The 17,851-nt window shown below is 45.3% G+C and overlaps 1 protein-coding gene across 5 annotated transcripts in view; it reads right to left on the reverse strand.

The window, feature by feature from the left end:
- KAT6B (lysine acetyltransferase 6B) overlaps positions 1–17,851 on the reverse strand; it is a 164,294-nt gene continuing 146,443 nt past the window's right edge. For all 5 annotated transcript variants that reach the window (XM_087824311.1, XM_087824310.1, XM_087824307.1 and 2 more), the window contains exons 14-18: positions 10,388–10,619; positions 9,914–10,073; positions 9,008–9,337; positions 6,610–6,901; positions 1–3,786 (exon numbers count right to left, since the gene is read on the reverse strand). In XM_087824311.1, coding sequence (XP_087680437.1) covers positions 1,262–3,786; positions 6,610–6,901; positions 9,008–9,337; positions 9,914–10,073; positions 10,388–10,619 — 3,539 coding nt within the window. In that variant the 3' untranslated portion in view covers positions 1–1,261. The remainder of the gene's footprint in view (positions 3,787–6,609; positions 6,902–9,007; positions 9,338–9,913; positions 10,074–10,387; positions 10,620–17,851) is intronic.

The raw sequence follows: 17,851 nt of genomic DNA on the forward strand, positions 1-17,851 counted from the left end.
TAAAAATGGCTCATCATAATTTATTTTATGTTAAAATGTACAGCTTTTTTTTTAAATTTTTTTGTTTTTTTTGAAGTGACTGACTAAAAAGAGAACAGATAAATCCAAGAGTGTCGCTGGCTCCTATTTTATACAAGGGTTGCGCCTCTCCTGCTTGGCCCTGACAGTCACCTGTTCAGGTACAAAGGCTACAAAAGGGAAGCAATATAAACAGACACACACCACTCCTCTGCTTTGTACATGCGCTGGAGCTGTAAGCTTAGGTGGAGCTATTCACAGGCTACTTCTCTATTTCCCTTAAAAAATAACTCCCATATTTTATAAAGATAGAAAAATCTACAGATGGAATGAAAATGTAAAGTTAGAGGCATTTCCATAAAATAGCAACTTTACACCAAATTCACTATTTTTTTTAAATCCTGCCAAGTATTTGGACATATATGAAATGTTTCAAAACCTGACAGATAAACACTGAGATATGCTTCATTCAATAAACAGAAGTCTGCATTTATAAAACAGAAAGCTGCCTTTTTTCCCCCAAAGAAATCTGTCACCAAAATGGAAAAGGGTCTCAACTTTACACCAAACATTTAGCAATAAAACCCTTTTGACTAACCAAATGAGAATAGCTTTTATAGCTCTTTACAGTTTTATAATTAACAAAAATATAGTTTTTTTTAAAACCCTCAAATTAGGGCACCCTAATCAAGGCAAAAAACTTAAGAAATGGCTTACTGTTAGCACAACACTTGTACAGTACTACAAAATGCACTGTCACTAACAAAGACATTAGCGGCATGCTGAAGTGTCACCTTAAACAAAATATACAATAACTGAAATGCTAAAGGCATTTACATGGAGTGGACAGGGAAGAAAAAAAAGCTCTAGGTTCCGTATTAAAACAGATAACTTGGGGTTGCGGGGCTTGATATCCACATTGTTTAACGGAAGCAGGCACAACAAGTGGCTGCCTCCAACTGTAGTCCAAAGAGAGGCCTTCCTTTGCAGAGAACTTCGTATAAAAGTAACAGAAACAAAGGTAACAAAAAAAAAAAAAAAAAAAAAAAAAGGAAAGAAAAACAACTTGTATAAGGCTTTCTGCTGCATACAGCTTTTTTTTTTTTTTTTTTTAAAATAAATGGTGCCAACAAATGTTTCTGCATTCACACCAACTGCTGGTTTTGAAATCGTACCCTTCGAAGGGATTTGTGCACATCAACCCGATAGTGATGCCCAGGGGGCTTGTGACTGCCCGCGTCGCCTACCTTCTCATGTAGGACCCATTGAGAGACTGTTTGGACATGCCTGTGTTCATGTAGCCATGGTGTCCGGGGGCCGTGTACATCATATTACCGTGGGGTGGGGTCTGCATTGGCTGCTGGGCATATGGCTGGGTCCCCATCATGCCCATCTGCATCTGCATAGGGTACTGGGGCGTCTGATTCATGTAGCCGTGGTTGCCGTGATAGCCGCTGTTCATCATCGGCTGGGACATGCTGTACCCATTCATGGCATTGAGAGTGTTCATGTTCATGTTCACGGAGTTGACGTTGTAGGCTGGGGCTGGCATCAGGTTCACACTCATGTTCATGCCTCTCTGCATTGTTAAAGTCCGAGTAGGACCCTGCATGGCTACAGTCTGAGAGCGCCCATAGATCTGTGACTGATGGGTGGCAGCGGCTGGTGACAGAGATGCCGATTTGGTTCTCATGGAGACGTGGCCCTTGCTGGCAATCTGGGTCTGCAGTCTTTGGCTGTGGGAGATGCCAATATTTGATGCAGCCATGTTGCGTTGCAAAAGAGGCGGTGGCAGGTTCATCGGAGGAGGAGTCAGGTTGGGGGGCGGGGTCATGGTAGCTTGTGCTTGGGGTCCCCCAGGGACGGAGTGTGGAGACTGAGAAAGCTGAACAAGCCCTGTGTTACTTAATGGTGTGGACAAAGAGGCACTGTTTGCATAGGAAGTCACAGCAGCGGAATGGCTGTAAGGCAATGAATGATCAATAAGTGTGTTAGTTAACTGCTGTAGTTTGGCAAGGCTGAAAGTGGCGGACGGCTGTGGGTAGTGCCCAGCCCCAAAATCACTTTGACCCATTCGTTCATATAAGCCGATGTTGGCGTTGCCGGCCTCGGGGATCTCCGCCAGCTGCATGGGCGGGGTGAAGTTCGCAGCCATGCTGCACTGGGCCAGCTGCTGGCTGCTGCTCGGAGGCCTCTCCACCACGCAGCCTTGGGGAGACTTGACGCTGCAGGTGGGGGGAGAGCTGATGCTGGTCTGCTGCAGCATGCTGCAGCTCCCGCTGATGTTGGACATCTGCTGGGTGACAGCGCAGCTGCTCTGCGTCAGATTGCTGGAGGTGAGGTTGCTATAGGAGCAGCTGTTCTGCGAAGAGCCGTTGCCGCAAATGCTGCCACCCATAGTGGAATCATAGCTGCTTGGGTTTTCGTAGTTCTCGGTTGTGCTCTCGATACTGCCCAGGTCACTAAATCCGCTGTCCACGACCTGTTGTGAATGGTCTGAAACTGACGGGACATCCATCATCGGGCTGGTTTCCATGTTCTGCAAAGATGGCACTGAGATGGCACTTTGATCCGGGCTGATTTGGGCGTAGCTGTTTTCCAGGGCAGGGACACTTGGGCTGCTGACCGACCGCACCGACTGGCCGGGGTGGGAATGGACGGATGAGCCTGGGCTGCTGTGGTCCGACTGCTGGCAGTCGTCCAGGGTGGCAGCGATCTGCGGACTTTGGTCTGAGTGGGCGTAGTTCTGCAGGCTTCTGCAGGCCTCCTGCGTCTCGGCACAATCCTGAAAGGTGTCCTCCTGCTCGCTGTTCTCCCGCGTCAAGGACTGAACCGCCTGGGCGGTCTCCGAGTCGGTTTCCAGGGCCGCCGCGCCGCCCTCCTTGGGCTCGGGCCCCGCCTCGCGGCCCCGCTGGTCCCGGCTCCGCGCCTCCGCGGCGGCCTCCTCGTCAGACTCGGGCGCGGTCTCCGCGTCCCCGGCGAGCTCCTTGGGGTCACCGCCGCATGAGGCTGCAAGGTCAACGCCACAGTCCATCAAGACCTCCGGGTGCGAGTGACTGGGCTGGACGCCGAGGTCTAAAAAAGCGCCCTGGTTTCCCAGGGCCTCTCTGAGGGCCTCCCGGGGGCGCGCGTCCCCCTGCGCGCCCGCGGGTCCCCCGTGGCTGTCGTCCTCGTCGTCGGCGTCGCGGCCCTCGGCGGGGGACGGCTCCTCCTCCTCCTCCTCCTCCTCCTCGCAGGGGGCAGGCGCGGGGTCCGCGGGGTCCAGGCCGGCGGCGGGGTCCTCCTGCGCCCGGCTGGTGGGTCCGCCGGGGCCCCCCCCGCCGTCCCCGTCCCCGTCCCCGTCCCCCTCGCCGTCACCCTCGCCGTCACCCTCCTCGGGGCTGGCGGGGTCGTCCTCCGGCTTTTCCCCCGGCGACTTCCTCGGGCTCACGGGCCTACACGTCTCCTCCTTTCCGTCTGCGTCCCGAGGCGGCAGGGGGTCCACAGCTCCCGGGGCCTCCTCCTCGGTCCTGGCGGGGGAGGCCGAGGGGCTGCTTTTGTCTTCCAGGGTCTCCTTCTGCCCCTCCACCGTCGCCTGGTCATCGGGCTCCATGGGGGTCTCCGGGGGGGTGTACAGGTTCAGCTTAAACCCCGTCTTCCTTTCCTTGCTTGGCCTCCACTTAGACAGGCCACGCTTTGACCCTTTTGGCCACACTTGTTTGCACTTGAGAGGTTCAGGATTGTCTCTGCTGCCTTCTTTCAAGTTTTCTGCATCATCATCCATGTTGTCTTGTGGAGGAGAGAGAAGGGGAGGAAGAAAAACAAAGTCTTAGAAAACACAGTCACGGACGACCTGAACTCATTCCTCTAATTAGTCAGCAAGCACGGCTTTCAACTTAGCATTTGAAGACTTGGTGGTAAAGATACAGTCAAGACTAATGTAGAATAATATTGTGGTATAAACTGGGTAAATCACCCGGGTCTGGGAATACAGTACACGCCACACACGCACACATGCACACACACACAACACACTCACTCTCACAACAGAAAGCTGTGCTTTTTAGAAAGCACATGGGTACAGGCAATTGCAATAAACTTTCCTGAATTTAACAAATAAGATATTCACTGATGCCCAGAATTCCACATTGTAAAAAAATCCACTCGAACGTTTACAAGTTAGGAAATACAGGGGAAGGGGGTTAATGCTAGCTCATATCCAAGTCACCAGTGTACCTTTAAGTGACTAGAAGCCTAACTCACATATCTATCCTGAGAAAGTGAACTTTGTTTTGTGGACAATTGCTGAATATAAATGATCTCAGATGACATTATTTACTTTGATTTGAATGTTCTCTCTGGCATAAAAATAAACTGTGTACCTCTGAAAGAAATGAGTAAATAACTAAACACATCTGTAATCTACTACAGGATCATCATTTTTGCATGACATAAACTATAATGTATTTACCATGAAATTATTGAACATTTAAAACACAGGTATTCTTTTTATCACTAATTCTGTCCAGACTGTATTTTGGATCAATTTGCTGCTCAAATGTGTGGTTTGAATACTAAAGTAAATAAGAAACAAACCGTAATTGTCAAGTTCATTTTGGTTCAGCTGATTTTTATTGTACCTGTATGCACATATGAATATAAATATGTAAGTATATTTTTATAGATATAAGCACACAAGAAAATATATGAATAAAGACACGTATAAACACCCAAGTTCTCTTAAGATCTCAGACAACTAAAGATCACGCTGATCTCCTGGAGGGTCAATGTAAAGAGAAATCTTTACGAAGAGAAATAGCCTTATTAGAAGAACAAACTTGGGAAGACTTATTTTGGGGAACAAAAATAAGATCTAATAATCAACTTGGAACAGAGATCCCCTTTGCTAGAAGGCAGTGATTTCTTTCCTTTTTTTAAAAATATGTCTTTATTGATTTCAGAGAGAGGAGGGGAGAGGGAAAGATAGAAACATCAGTGATGAGAGAGTCATTGATTGGCTGCCTCCTGCACGCCCCTGACTAGGGATGGAGCCTGCAACCCCAGCATGTGCCCCGACCAGGAATGGAACTGCGATCTCCTGGGATCATAGGTCAATGCTCAACTGCTGAGCCACGCCGGCCGGGCGAGGGAGTGATTTCTAATCCAATCAGTACAGAGCAGGGTGAGTTTTTAGTTCATTTACGTAATAAAAAAAATTACACATAAACTTACCTGCAAGTACTACACTCAAACTGGCTAGCTGAAGAGAACACAAATGCAGTGTGGATGGATCCTTCAGAAGCGCAAAGTACAATAACTAGTCAACAGACACCTTGAGACGTTCAAATGGTTTCATATCTATTCACATGGGCAGGTGACAGCCACGCCAGTGCCCTTGGATTCTCCATTCTTATTCCACGTGCTACTGGACCTACCAGCTCTTACAGAAAGACCTCTCTAAATTGGAAGATGGGTTTTCTCTTAATTATTTAAGAAAGAAATCAGGTGTAACTTGGCCACTTAGCATTTTTAAAGGCAAATAACACCAAGTGCAGAATGAAGTTAGTGACGATTTACTGAGAAGACAGCTGACACATGGTAATAAGGCTCAATTTCCACACAAAAGTGATTGCTTGCTGCAGCTTGCTGTGGTTGTTTATATGTTTGTTTGTTTGTTTGTTTAAAGAAACTAAAGAATAAGGCTTGGTTTCTCTATACCCAGGGTAAGATGTCATTCCCTCAGGATCCTATTAATTAATTGCTCATGTTCTGAGAACTGTGGCTTTTCAAAAGCGAGACTGACAACCTGTGGTGCCCAGGGAAGGGAGATGGCCTGTTCCCTAGATGGGAATAAAATAAGTTTTTTAATACAGTCACTTCAGCAGTAGAGCAGAGAGCCTGTCCCACAGACCCTCACAACTCAGCTGGGAGCACAAGTTCCCAGACGCACAGGCAAGGGATGGTTGCTTTTAAACAGGGCATCAAAGATGATCCAGAGGTGTTTTAGGTGCTTTTTCAGAGGATGGGGTGGAGTGTCCCTACCAGCAGCAACTGTCAAATAGTAATATAAAAGGAAGGACAGTTTCCTGATTTCAACATTATCCTGTATTATCAAAGCTAAAAATAGTGATGGTATGCATTTAGCTGATTCTTGATAAGTATAACCTAAGACACCGATGATTATAAGATGCATCATCAACTTACTAATACTTGTTTTTCAGGAAAAAAGAAAGCTACTGCAGTCAATGCTCACATTGATAATTATACTCTGATTTCAGAAATACTAAATGTGGGGAAAAGTACATATTAGAATCAGAAAATGCAGTGTGTTTCTTTTTGACAGACTTCAGAGTTTTCGAGGACAAGCCAATTTCTGGAACATAAGATAAACCTCTCCTAAAGGAATGTTCTGGCCTTAGAAGTTGTTTAACATAAAACCCAATTCCAGGGAGAAGGGCTAGAACCTTTTATGAATGAGAAAGGACAGACGAGCACTTCTTTCTGGTGGGTCCACACATCCTCAGGATGCCCTTGGGCATGACTCCAGGTGCCTTTCGGGCAGTAATGTACAGATATTCACAAGGGTAAGGTTTTTATAATTCCTCCACTTACTTCTACAAGGGTCAGCATTCTTAAAGCAATGATTGTCTCTTCCTTCCTTTTCCTCTGTTTGTCTTTTCTTCCCAGGCTGATGTTGGAATGCTTTTCTCAGGACGGGCTTCCCGCCGTCTTCCTCCACTTCGATCTCACAGGTAGGCTCCAGCTGTGGCATTGGCCTCTCTTCATCTGAGTTGTCAAAGGGCTCATTCAGCACTTCTGTCGTCTCGGAAATGGTCTCAGTTGTTACACTGCTGTTGATCCGCCTGCGTTTACGACCCCTTTTCTTCTTTAGCACAAAAGGCCTCTGAAATTAATTCCAAACATAATGCACAGAGCTCATGAGAAATTAAATGGTTGAGTCGATATGCAGCAAACATGTACTGCACGTGAGTCTAAGAATCTTACACATAAAGACTTCTGTACCGCCTTTGTACTTAACCTTCCATTTGATGTTTAACATCCCTCTCGGGCTCCAGCTACACAGGCAAGTGTTTTCCAAATAAAACAGTTGTTTACTCAAGCAGATGCTTTGAGAAGAGAACATCCTAGAAGCTTAACTGTAGATTTTAAAAGCTAAGGTTTGCTTTTCTAGCACGTATTTTCCAATAGTACTTGCTGGCTTCAATATCCTGTATATCACAGCTCCTAAGTCGTGGACACCGATGTCTATAAATGTTGCAACAATTAACTAGTTACTGATCACTCATTTAATGCTTGATAACTGCTCAAGGAGCACCGACTACATCCAAAGCACCCTAGGACATATGATGACGTACGAGACTAGCCTCCTTGTTACATTTCTTAAGACTTCAGGAACAAGGAAAAGTGTGCTAAAGGAAAGGATTAAAATGTTAACAGTCATTTACTGGTGGCTGTAGGGATGTCAGCAACTGATAATTTTATAACTATTTTAACATAGAAGGCATCTAAAAAATAAAAGACGTGAGATGTCTTATTTATATAAGATATAAAAAAAAATTTTTAGTTGCACTAAAGATCAGCACAAATGGCTCCTCATAATTGCAATTATAAAACATATTTTCGAGCAAAAAGCATTTAATGATACAAAATTTAAAAATAGGAATAACAAAAAGATTTGCTGCTAAAATGTAAATCTGTCAATAATGGGCCCCCAAAATATTGAGAATATATTGTAAAGAAAGGTTTTCAATATGCATGGTTAAAACTCAAACTCTAGGTAAACTGTGCCCAATAATTATTGTGTCTCACATTTTTAACTCTTTGAATGTTCACTAAAGAGCATATATAAGCCTGATAATCATATCCTATAACTTTACATTTATGGTTATTCATTTCCTAATTGGCCTGCCCTCCCTAGTCCACTGGATTTCCCCAAACATGAGTGGAGCTAATGCAAAGAGCTGGTTTTCCTCAGGTTGAGTCCATTTATATGATGGTAGCCCGTATCTATCATGCTTTGGATAATTCTGGTTTTTGATGTTTTTAAAACAAATTTTTTTTGGTTATATACAAAACACATGAATATTTTCCTTGTAAGAAATCAAAACATTTTTCATAAGTCTGAAGTCCACTTTAGGGGATGCTCCTTTCTACCACCTCCCCACAGCTGCTCTTCCACTAAAAGATCCCAGGCTTTGAAGAAAACACACTGAGCTGGGAGTTAGAACAGCAGGTTCTTTGACAACACCACACAGGATGGCCTTGGGCAGAGTCTTAACTTGTACTGTGCTATCTCTATTAGTTTTGGCTACGCTAACATTATCTGGCCCCTCTCTATGTCACAGATGGAGACTGAAGACAAAGATATCAGATCTGGGTTGAGCAGGTACCTAAAGACAAAACCAGTTTTTTACCTTCTGCACCAGGGGTACGTAGAGAAACCACCAGGCCACTAAGATATGAGAAGTTTCAGTAATGTGGACTTGGCCACAAACGCAAAATATCAGCATCCAAATGAATGGCCTTATATAGCTTCTAACAAGAAAAAGAAATAGCATCAGGAGTGCTGGGCTTGGAGTCTGAGCATTCACCTGGTCCTGGCTCCATCTCTAATGAGTTGTGTGACCTTGGACGAGTCTCCTGGCCTCTCGAGGCCTTGACATTTTCATCAAAAGTTGCTGAGGTGGTCTAAGTGCTGGCCAGGGCCCTTCTCTGCTCTCACCGCCTGACGTGCTCTAGTCCCACACGCCAGCAGGTGGCAGTAACTACGAGCCGAGAGAGCCAGCCCGCCCCTTTCCTGTCCCCGCGCTAACCAACCTCAAAGTAAACACAATCAGACGGCGAGATAAACGGAGACGATACATGATCGGCGGCCTGGACACAAATAAACTCCATCTAGAGGACGGAGAACGCAGCAAATGCTAACAGAATGTCTGCAGCGACAGGGTCTGAGGGAAACGGCCGGCCGGGACTCCAAGCAGACGCTTACCTTTCTCTTTATGGCAACCGACTGCGGCTTAGTCAACCTGGGCGGAGAGCTCTGCACGTTTTCTTCCTCCTCCTCCTCCTCCTCTTCCTCCTCCTCCTCCTCCTCTTCCTCCTCCTCCTCGTCATCCTCCTCCTCCTCCTCCTCCTCCTCGCTGCTCTCTCTGCACAGCGCCGCCAGCTGCGCGCGGTCCCCCGCGGGCCGGCCCTCCGGGGGGTGCGCGAACTTATTCTTCGACTGCGCCTTGGCGGGCGACTGGCGGCTGCCGGCTCGCGGCGGCGCGTCCAGCTCCTCCTTCTCCCAGCAGCTCGCCTGCTCCATCAGCCGCTCGGCCTGCGGGGAGAGGCAGCGGGCGGCGTGAGAGGGCAGGGGCGGCGGGCGCTCCGCGGGTCACAGGCAGCGCCGGCCCTTCGGCCGCCCGCCCGCCAGCCGGCCAAGCGGCCTGCCAGCTGCACCATCTCAGGGCTGACATCAGTTAGGGTAACAAATCAAAGGAGATTGGGTTTCATGGGATGTTTAGCAGTATTAATGACGCGGCGAATTGATTTGAGTCCTTTATCAGGACATTACATGCTCGCTGGCATGGAGCACTTTAAGCAAGTTCATAAACACAAAGAATCGATTGACACTGCAGCCTCGGAGCTCAGCACCAAATTTGATCTGATTACATGCTGTCAGTAGTGAAAATGCTGCTTTGTGATCAATGATAAATGTTTCATTTTTCATACTCAATTCAATAAAATTATCATGTCTTACCATGCAAGCTCAGTTAGATAAATTAGTGCCATATCCTTTCACAAGCCCTCTCTACATAACCAAGCTTTTGACAATGATTTTGGAGACCTGCTTAGCTTAAGAACGCTACAAGATTGAAGTGACACAGCTTATGCTGACGAAGCCAATCATTACCTCTTTTTCAGCTTCTCGCTCTTCTTCAGAAACGGCGGCATTAGAAATTAAAATTGGGGTCCACCTCAGACTCTCTGGATCAAGTTCATTGGACCGAGAACAGGTTTTCAGCTTTTCCATGTGGCCCAATATCAACTTTTCTCTTCTAATGATAACAAATCTGTAATGTGAGGAGGCAGAACAAAGTGCAATCAAAAGCTGAAATTTCATTTCACCTTCACATAATGACACATGCTAGCACTAATATTACCTGGGTGAGGAAAAATCAGAAAGCTTGTCAATGAAAAGGTACAGCAAATTGAAATGTGACCAGCAAAAAAGTATCATTTCCTGTTTTCTTTTTAGAAGGTTTTTAATGGTACTGTTGGGGAACCTCTCATCTTTAACTAGAATGAATCTGCCTGACTCCAGGGATCCTTTCTGGTGTGAGATGCTTGAGAGGCAGCTGGGGTTGCCTGGGGCACCAGGACTCACCTGCCGTCCCTCTTGTCAATCATGTGGAGGTGCTGCAGAGTGGTGGCGATGTCATGTGGACACATGCCTGTAGCTCTGCTGATGGCCTTGATGCTGATGTGCCTCTCATGGTGGTGGAAGAGATACTCTAAGATGACGCTCTTCCAATAGGCCAGGTAGGAGAGACGGCCCAGATCAGAGAGTGGCTTTTCAGGAGACCCTGCTTGGCCTTCTCTTCTAGAAAGCAAATAGCCTACGGCAGAAAAAAGCATAGTCAACCTCATGGTGGTGTTTTCAGACACTGGAACAGGGGCCACTCAAAATTATATAAGGTAGTAATATAAGGTAAAAACATCCATCAGAAGTGTATGAATTTTACACACGTAGTCTCTTTCCAGTTACAGTGATTTGATCTCCATGAAGTTTCTGCTTCTGAATCTTTTATTGTGACACTGTGAGTCAACTCATACAGCTAAGCAGGAGCACTCCAAATACACACTGTGGTATTTTAACAAAACCAGGGCTGAAGACGTTACTGCTGATAAGTCTCAACATTCAGGTCTCACACCAGCTTTAAATGCTTTCAAAAAGTAAATGTCAGGCACTTACTAAGAAATCCTGTTGAGGGACCACCCCAAACATTAATGGGCAAGTTGTTATCCACAGGAAGGACCTAATGACCCTTTGACAGCTGGGTCTTAATAAAAGAGAAGGGCCTCCGTTGACTCAGATCCTATATTGCTTGTTACATTTAACTAGCGGGCTGATCTGAAGCTTTGTTTTAAGACTAATGAAAGAATGTCTTTTAAGTCAACGGCTACAACTCACATGAGCTCTACTAGCTCTAATTTCACCTCTTTCATGGAAATTAAATTTATAATCCAAATCCAGAACACTGTTTCTATGAATTAACACAAATAAAACAAAACAACTTCCTTAAAGCAAACTGTTTCATATATACTCAGAAAATCCCTGAGCAGGGTAAGCTTTTGAATGTGCATTTTACAGCATTACAGTGAAGGTTTGTTGGAAATAGAACTTTAAAATGAGCAAAACTTTAAATCCACTTGAAGGTAATGAATAAAAGCTGGCGGCTGTCTTGGTAATTAAGAGCCACTTACAGAGTAGAGAAGAAATGCTATAAACTAATGGTGTCTACCTTGCTCTAATTATCTATTTCAACAGATTCACCTTCATGAACTTCCTCAATTTAAACAAACATCAACCACATACAGTAGGTGGCAGCAATTACAAAATCATGCTGCTCTGTAAACCACCCAAAATCTTCAGCATTTTTCTTCTTTATCTACATTTACAAAATGGCTGCATTCTCAAAAATTTTCTCGATTTGGGATTTTTTGTTAAAAGGAGGTATGCTTCTGATGCACTTTCCTGCCTCTCAGAATCACAGTAAATAATGCAGAAATACAGAACAAGAAATCCAGCCTGAGCCTAGAGGGCTGTAACACAGCATTCTGCATTTTGATGGTTTTAATCTGAATGCCGTTATAAAGAATAGGCATATGTTTAACTTTAGGTTTTGGTCCAGTCTTTTGACTTATTTGTGTCTTTAACTCATGTTTAAGTGCAAAGGATTTGATTGAATGCAAACAAGCACCACAACATTTTATAGTCAAACCACTGATCACATGCCATTCGGCTCCACACAGAGGCTTTCGAGAGCAGTGTGTCGGGAATGCTAACAGGATGGCCACTGTGCTGAATCCGGTCCAGCCCATATCGCTTGTGCCCCGTCAATATGGAGAAAAGCTCTCTGTTGCCAGAGTACAAAGGGTGCCCAAATCTCAGAACAGATAATTGGCACATCGTCACCTGCCTCCTAAGTGCTTGAAACATGCTGAGAAATTTACTCAGTCAGCTGGAGGTCCCAGCTCCGTACTCCTGGGGTGTAGAGAACCATAGAGCCATGGACATGGAACTATCCCCCTTTTGTCCATGAGATCCCACAATTAAAAGTCCCCTGCAGTGACTGTCAAATTCCCTAGCCCCTCACTGGTTCTTATCTGAACCCCACAGTTGGAGACAGAAAGCAAACACCCCCCCAGCGTAGCAGAAAGATTTCTGTGAAACCCAAATGGTCAGAAGGTGGCATGTGCCCTCCCCACCTTACATCCCCCACAAGCAGCAACCTTACGCAGAAAGCGCATGTATGTCTTTGTTCTGTCTTCTCCCACAATCTATACTCTGGGGTAAGAGGAAGCAGCCAGAATCCCCCCATATATTTTACACAACTGTTCATGTTTTCACACCTGAGGTAGTACAGATACACCTGACCAGGGCCTGAGTTGATGCTGGTTAGGCTCCTGGAACTATCTGGCTAACTAGGGTCTGCAGAGAGCATTTAGGCAAACCTTTCAGCTCTTGTTACTCCCACCAGGGTAAGTGGCTGTCTCCAGGGACACCCCTTGGACACAGTCTGTGGCTGACACTGCTACCAGAGTCCTGGCCTTAAGAGGGTGGGGGAGGCGGCAGCCTGCAGAGTGCACTGGACTTTCACAGCAAACACCTCCGTATCTACCACACCAGCAAAACCATCAGCAGGTTTTCAGAGACGATACACATCAACATCACAGACCACACAGCGTCACTGCACCGCCCCCAGTTAGGCTTTCCCTCTCCTCTCCGACTTCATGAAACTCTCAGGGAACTTACAACAATGAAAGGAACTTGTACTAAGAGCCATCTAAGTCCACAAAGTCTCTGCCTGAAGGAGAAATTGTGGGTTTAAATGGAATTGAGTTCCTCAATCAGGACCAAAGATACATTTCTGATTCCTTACTAGTTAAGTGGAATCACCTGTAATTCATTAAACTATATAGCAGAGAAGAAGAAGTTGTGTCATGTCTACTCTACTCCATTTGTGCACTAGGCTGATGTAACATGTAATTTACATTGTACCTGCGACAGGCACTGTCCCTCAAAAAAGTTGGAACTGGCGGTTGCCCTTCACCACTTTGACCTTCACAGAATGTTTTAAAGAATAAATTTCTTGACTTCTTTTGTTTCCTTTTACTTTTCTAGGCTTCTCAAATCATAATTACTATATAGCACACTGATAATAATTTTTGGTAAGAATATTTATTTATTAAGTAATTATAGAGATGTGCTGGTTTAAGTTACAGCTCTTAAATTTAACTTACCAAAAAGATTCCAAAAAATTGATCTAAGATGCAGGGAAATAAAAAGCACTTATCTTGGAAGCCAGCGTATTATCCTGAAGCATCTGAAACAAGTACAGTACACCCCCAGTGAATAGGTTCCCATGGTGCTCTAACACCTTTCCTAACTCAGGATACTTTCGATCAGAAACCTGAGCTATCCCTGGAGAAGCCTGGCTGTTCAGACTGAAAACAAAGTGATATTTGAAGGATAAACCCCAGTAGCTGCAGTATAATTAATCGCTGGTGAAATTATTCCCTTTAAATTGTCTGTGAGCAGAGGTGCTGGTGAGCTGCACTCACTCTGCAATCGGGAGACTTGTAATTGGAAGCCGACTGGCCCGGAAACGCCTCACCCACAGCAACTATCTTGATACCAGTGAAAGCTGGCTTCCTCTTTTGTTCCAGTGGCAGGTGAGGCCTGAGTTTTAGTGCAAGGACCACACAACACTTAATTCAAAAGGTTATCAAGGTGTTTGCATAAAGGTTAGGTAAGAACAATGGGATGTCTGCAAAAGGAAAGCATTTCTAAGCTTTACCACAGGGGACCCAAATTCACCTCACCTCTGTTAAGGGTGACCTACTTGTAGTAAGAGAAGCAATTGTCATGTTAACTAGCCCTGATCCCCCGTGTCTGAAACGGCTAACTCCTGGGTGGGGGTGGTTAGAGCGATGCCTTCCTGCACAGATCCATTAGGATAAGGGAGGAACCACTATCTAGACAAGGTCAAGATTGATGTTTGCAGACCTAACTTCCCAAATTAATTGAACTCCCAGCATATTAGCTGCAAGGTTAACCCTTTTAAAATAGGAAACATTCCTTCCTTCTAAACTAGTAAGATTTCGAGACTAGTCTGGACTGAACATGAAATGTTTTCAGGCAAGGTGTGGACGTGGGTAAGGATTTACCCCCCAAAGGCGGCCACCCCCCAGCCTCGCACACCTTCATTTTACGCCACCTGGAGCCAAACCATATGAACTTCCTCAAATTCAAAAGTGTCAACTCTGGCAGGCGACTCCCAATCCCCATCTGTCTGAATTATGTGTTTGGGCTAACTAGCTGCTTTTAGGAGGAAGATAATCTTCAAGGATTACACACCTTTCATCAGACACCTGTTCAGCTCAGCAAACCCTGCTGAAAGTTCCTATCAGTAGACAGCACTGGATTTGCAAGCCTGGGAACTGACACCAGCCAGGGATTTATGGCAGCTCTTGAGCAGAGGAAATCCAATAGCTCTAACCATGTATCTCATGATTGGGGACGGAAATTCACTGGTCTACACTCATCAGTTACTAGTATCTGGCTCTGTGACCAAGTGGATGAATAGCATGTTATCAGTTTAAATAGTGATAAATGAACTTGACAGGCAGTGCATGTCTCCTTGCTGAAGCTCTGTGGTGATTTTGCAATTGGTTTAAAAAGGAAGCTGAAGCTTAGTCTTCCCATGGTTTTCCCCTTAAAAAAAAAAAAAAGTTTTTATTGATTTTGGAGAGGGGAAGGGAGAGGGAGCGAGAAAACCATCCATTGGCTGCCCCTGCACAGCCCCTACAGGGCACTGAGCCCTGATGGGAATGGAACTGGGGCCTTTTGGTGCAGGGGTGGCACTCAACTGACTGAGCACAAGGCCTCGGCCACCTCCCCACTGTTTTAAGAGGACAGGAGTGTTCTAACGACCTGTGACCTCGACCGCCTGGACTCTTACTGCTTGCCATTTATTAAAAGATGTAGATGCCTCCTAGCAAAAACACAAATTTTGAATTTTTTAGATTGTATCTATTTTAAGAGGTTGGTTTGAAAATGTGGCTGTATAAGACATCTCTCCCATGATTCTGTGGGCTTGAAGTAATTATATAATAACTTGAATAAATATTTCTTGACTTCTCAACAGATTTCTTAGTCCATTTCCTACAGAGCAGTGGTTTTCAGGGGGTGAAGGTGGGCAGGCCGGCAGTATCAGCATCACCTGGGGACTTGGTAGAACTGCAAGTTGTCAGACCTGCGAATTAGAAGTTTGGGGGGCAGGACCCAACACCTGTGCTTTAACATGCCCTCCAGGTCACTATAATGCATACAAGCCTGAGGACCACTGCTGTAGAGCCGCTAGTCTTGACAAATACTTACTAAGTCATTAAAAAATCCAATAAACACATTATGTGTCAACAAATTTTTATGAAAATTACACTTTGTAAATAGTGAGAAGGGTAGCACTGTTTTACAGTTTTGCAAATATCTTTAATATCTGGCTTAACAGAAAACAGCTACATTCTCACATCTGCTTTGGTATTCAGTCTGTTGTGATATCACAGGTCATGAAATTTCCTGAAAACTCCACCGCACACTCATGAGAGAATGAGAGTGAAAGGACACAGTATCTTAGTATTACTTTGAAAATTGCTGTGACCTTGCAGACTCCCTGAATGGGCCTTGGGGAATCTCTGTGGGTCTCTGGACCATACTTTGAAACCATCTGCATTAAATAAAAGAATACTTTTCAAAAGTTGGACCGCCTGGCCAGGCATGGCTCAGCGGTTGAGCGTCGACCTGGGATCCAGGCTATCGGGGTTTGATTCCCGGTCAGGGCACATGCCCGGGGTTGTGGGCTCCATCAATGACTCTCTCATCATTGATGTTTCTATCTCTCTCTCTCCCTCTCCTTTCCTTTCTCTGAAATCAATAAAGATATATTAAAAAAAAAAAAAAAAAAGTTGGACCACAAGGCCACGGGTATTATGAAACAATACGGCATTTATTGAACCCAGTATGGCACATCAGAGGCACTCTAGGTTGGCTAAGAGCAGGGTTCTAGAGCCACACTGCTTGGAATGGAATCCAGGGTCCACCAAGTACTGCCCGTGTGACCTCGGCAAGTTATTTAACCTCTCTGTGCTTCTGATCCCTCATCCATAAAACGTGGGGCATAATCATACCTGTCTCTTAGGGTTGTTGTATTAAATGATTTAATACAAAGCATGAACAGTGCTCTGCCTATTACAGAAACCCTATATAAGTGTCAGGTATTATTACTAGTCAACATATTGAACAAATGAAACCTCAAGGTGATCATTTGGGTGACTAGATATCTTTTATGTAAAGGAAAAAAATAAAATTTGGACAGAAGTAAAGAGGCAGACTGCTCTATAGAGTCAGATTGAGAAGAGCTACCTTGCTTCTCCTACTTTTGCCTGAGGCACCTGAAAACCACTCCATTCACTCCACTGCCTCAGACAGAAGTTCTCTCCGTCCACCCCACTCCAAGCTAGCCACCCAAGTATAAATTTAATTAAAGGAAGAAGCCCTGAAAAATAAATTACACATATATATAGTGCCTCAGGAGTGATCTCAAGAAACTGGCGACTGAAAGTTCCCAGCAAGCACAGCTCTGTGCCCCACAAATTCCCTTTGGTCCTAAAGTCCTTAACTTCAAGGACTACCCTCAGGAAACAGCAAGCCCGTCAACCACAATAACAATGACTGCTTGAGGGCTTCGTCAAAACCCAGAGACAGTCCCAGGACAGATGAAACAAAGACCCAAATACTCTAGAAGACCCAAGTGTGTCCCTGGGAAAATGGCCCGAGCCAGTCAAACCCAGAGAATGGAGACAGTGGGTCTTTGGGGAAGGAAGGCTGGCTGCCCTGGGTCACATACCAGTCTGTTTCTCTAAGCCTCCTTTTTAATTTTTAAGATCTCCCTTCTCGAAGATCCCATTAGCTCCTGGCTCCACTGTTGAGCTCTTCCTCAATTATGTGCAAGGGCCACTGGTCTTTCTTACTGCATTTTCATCCCTCTATCCCTCACCCCACCCCCAAGTCCATTCTGGAGAGGAATGGTGCTCCTTCAACTCCCCCCAAGAGGAAGGGGCATGGCAGGGGCATGACTCCCCTGCTGCTGTAGGATATATAATACATATATGTATATATGTGTGTATGTATGTATCTATGTATTTATGTATTTACAAACCTACAGACCATGCCAGAATTTACCAGGTGAGTTAATGATTCTGTGAGCGGGTGTGGACTCCCTGGAAGGGGTGGTCATTCTGTGTGTCAGTCACCCAGAGAAAAGGTAGATGCTCATATGAATTCACAAAAATGAATTCACAAATAGGGCATCGAGCGGCAGGAAAGGGGACTCTCCCCACTCTGTGGCAGCCTTGTGTTGAGAAGTGTGAACATCTGTGAATGAGCTCCTCCCGAGCTGGCAGTGACCAGGGCCAGAGACAAACCCCCATGAGACCCCACAGGCCAAAGATGAGTCAACAGTATTTTTATAATTGATAATGTAACTGATGAGAATGTCTCTTTACT

The sequence above is a fragment of the Miniopterus natalensis genome, chromosome 14 (assembly GCF_054644295.1).
Source record: "Miniopterus natalensis isolate mMinNat1 chromosome 14, mMinNat1.hap1, whole genome shotgun sequence".
In the NCBI taxonomy this organism is placed as follows: domain Eukaryota; kingdom Metazoa; phylum Chordata; class Mammalia; order Chiroptera; family Miniopteridae; genus Miniopterus; species Miniopterus natalensis.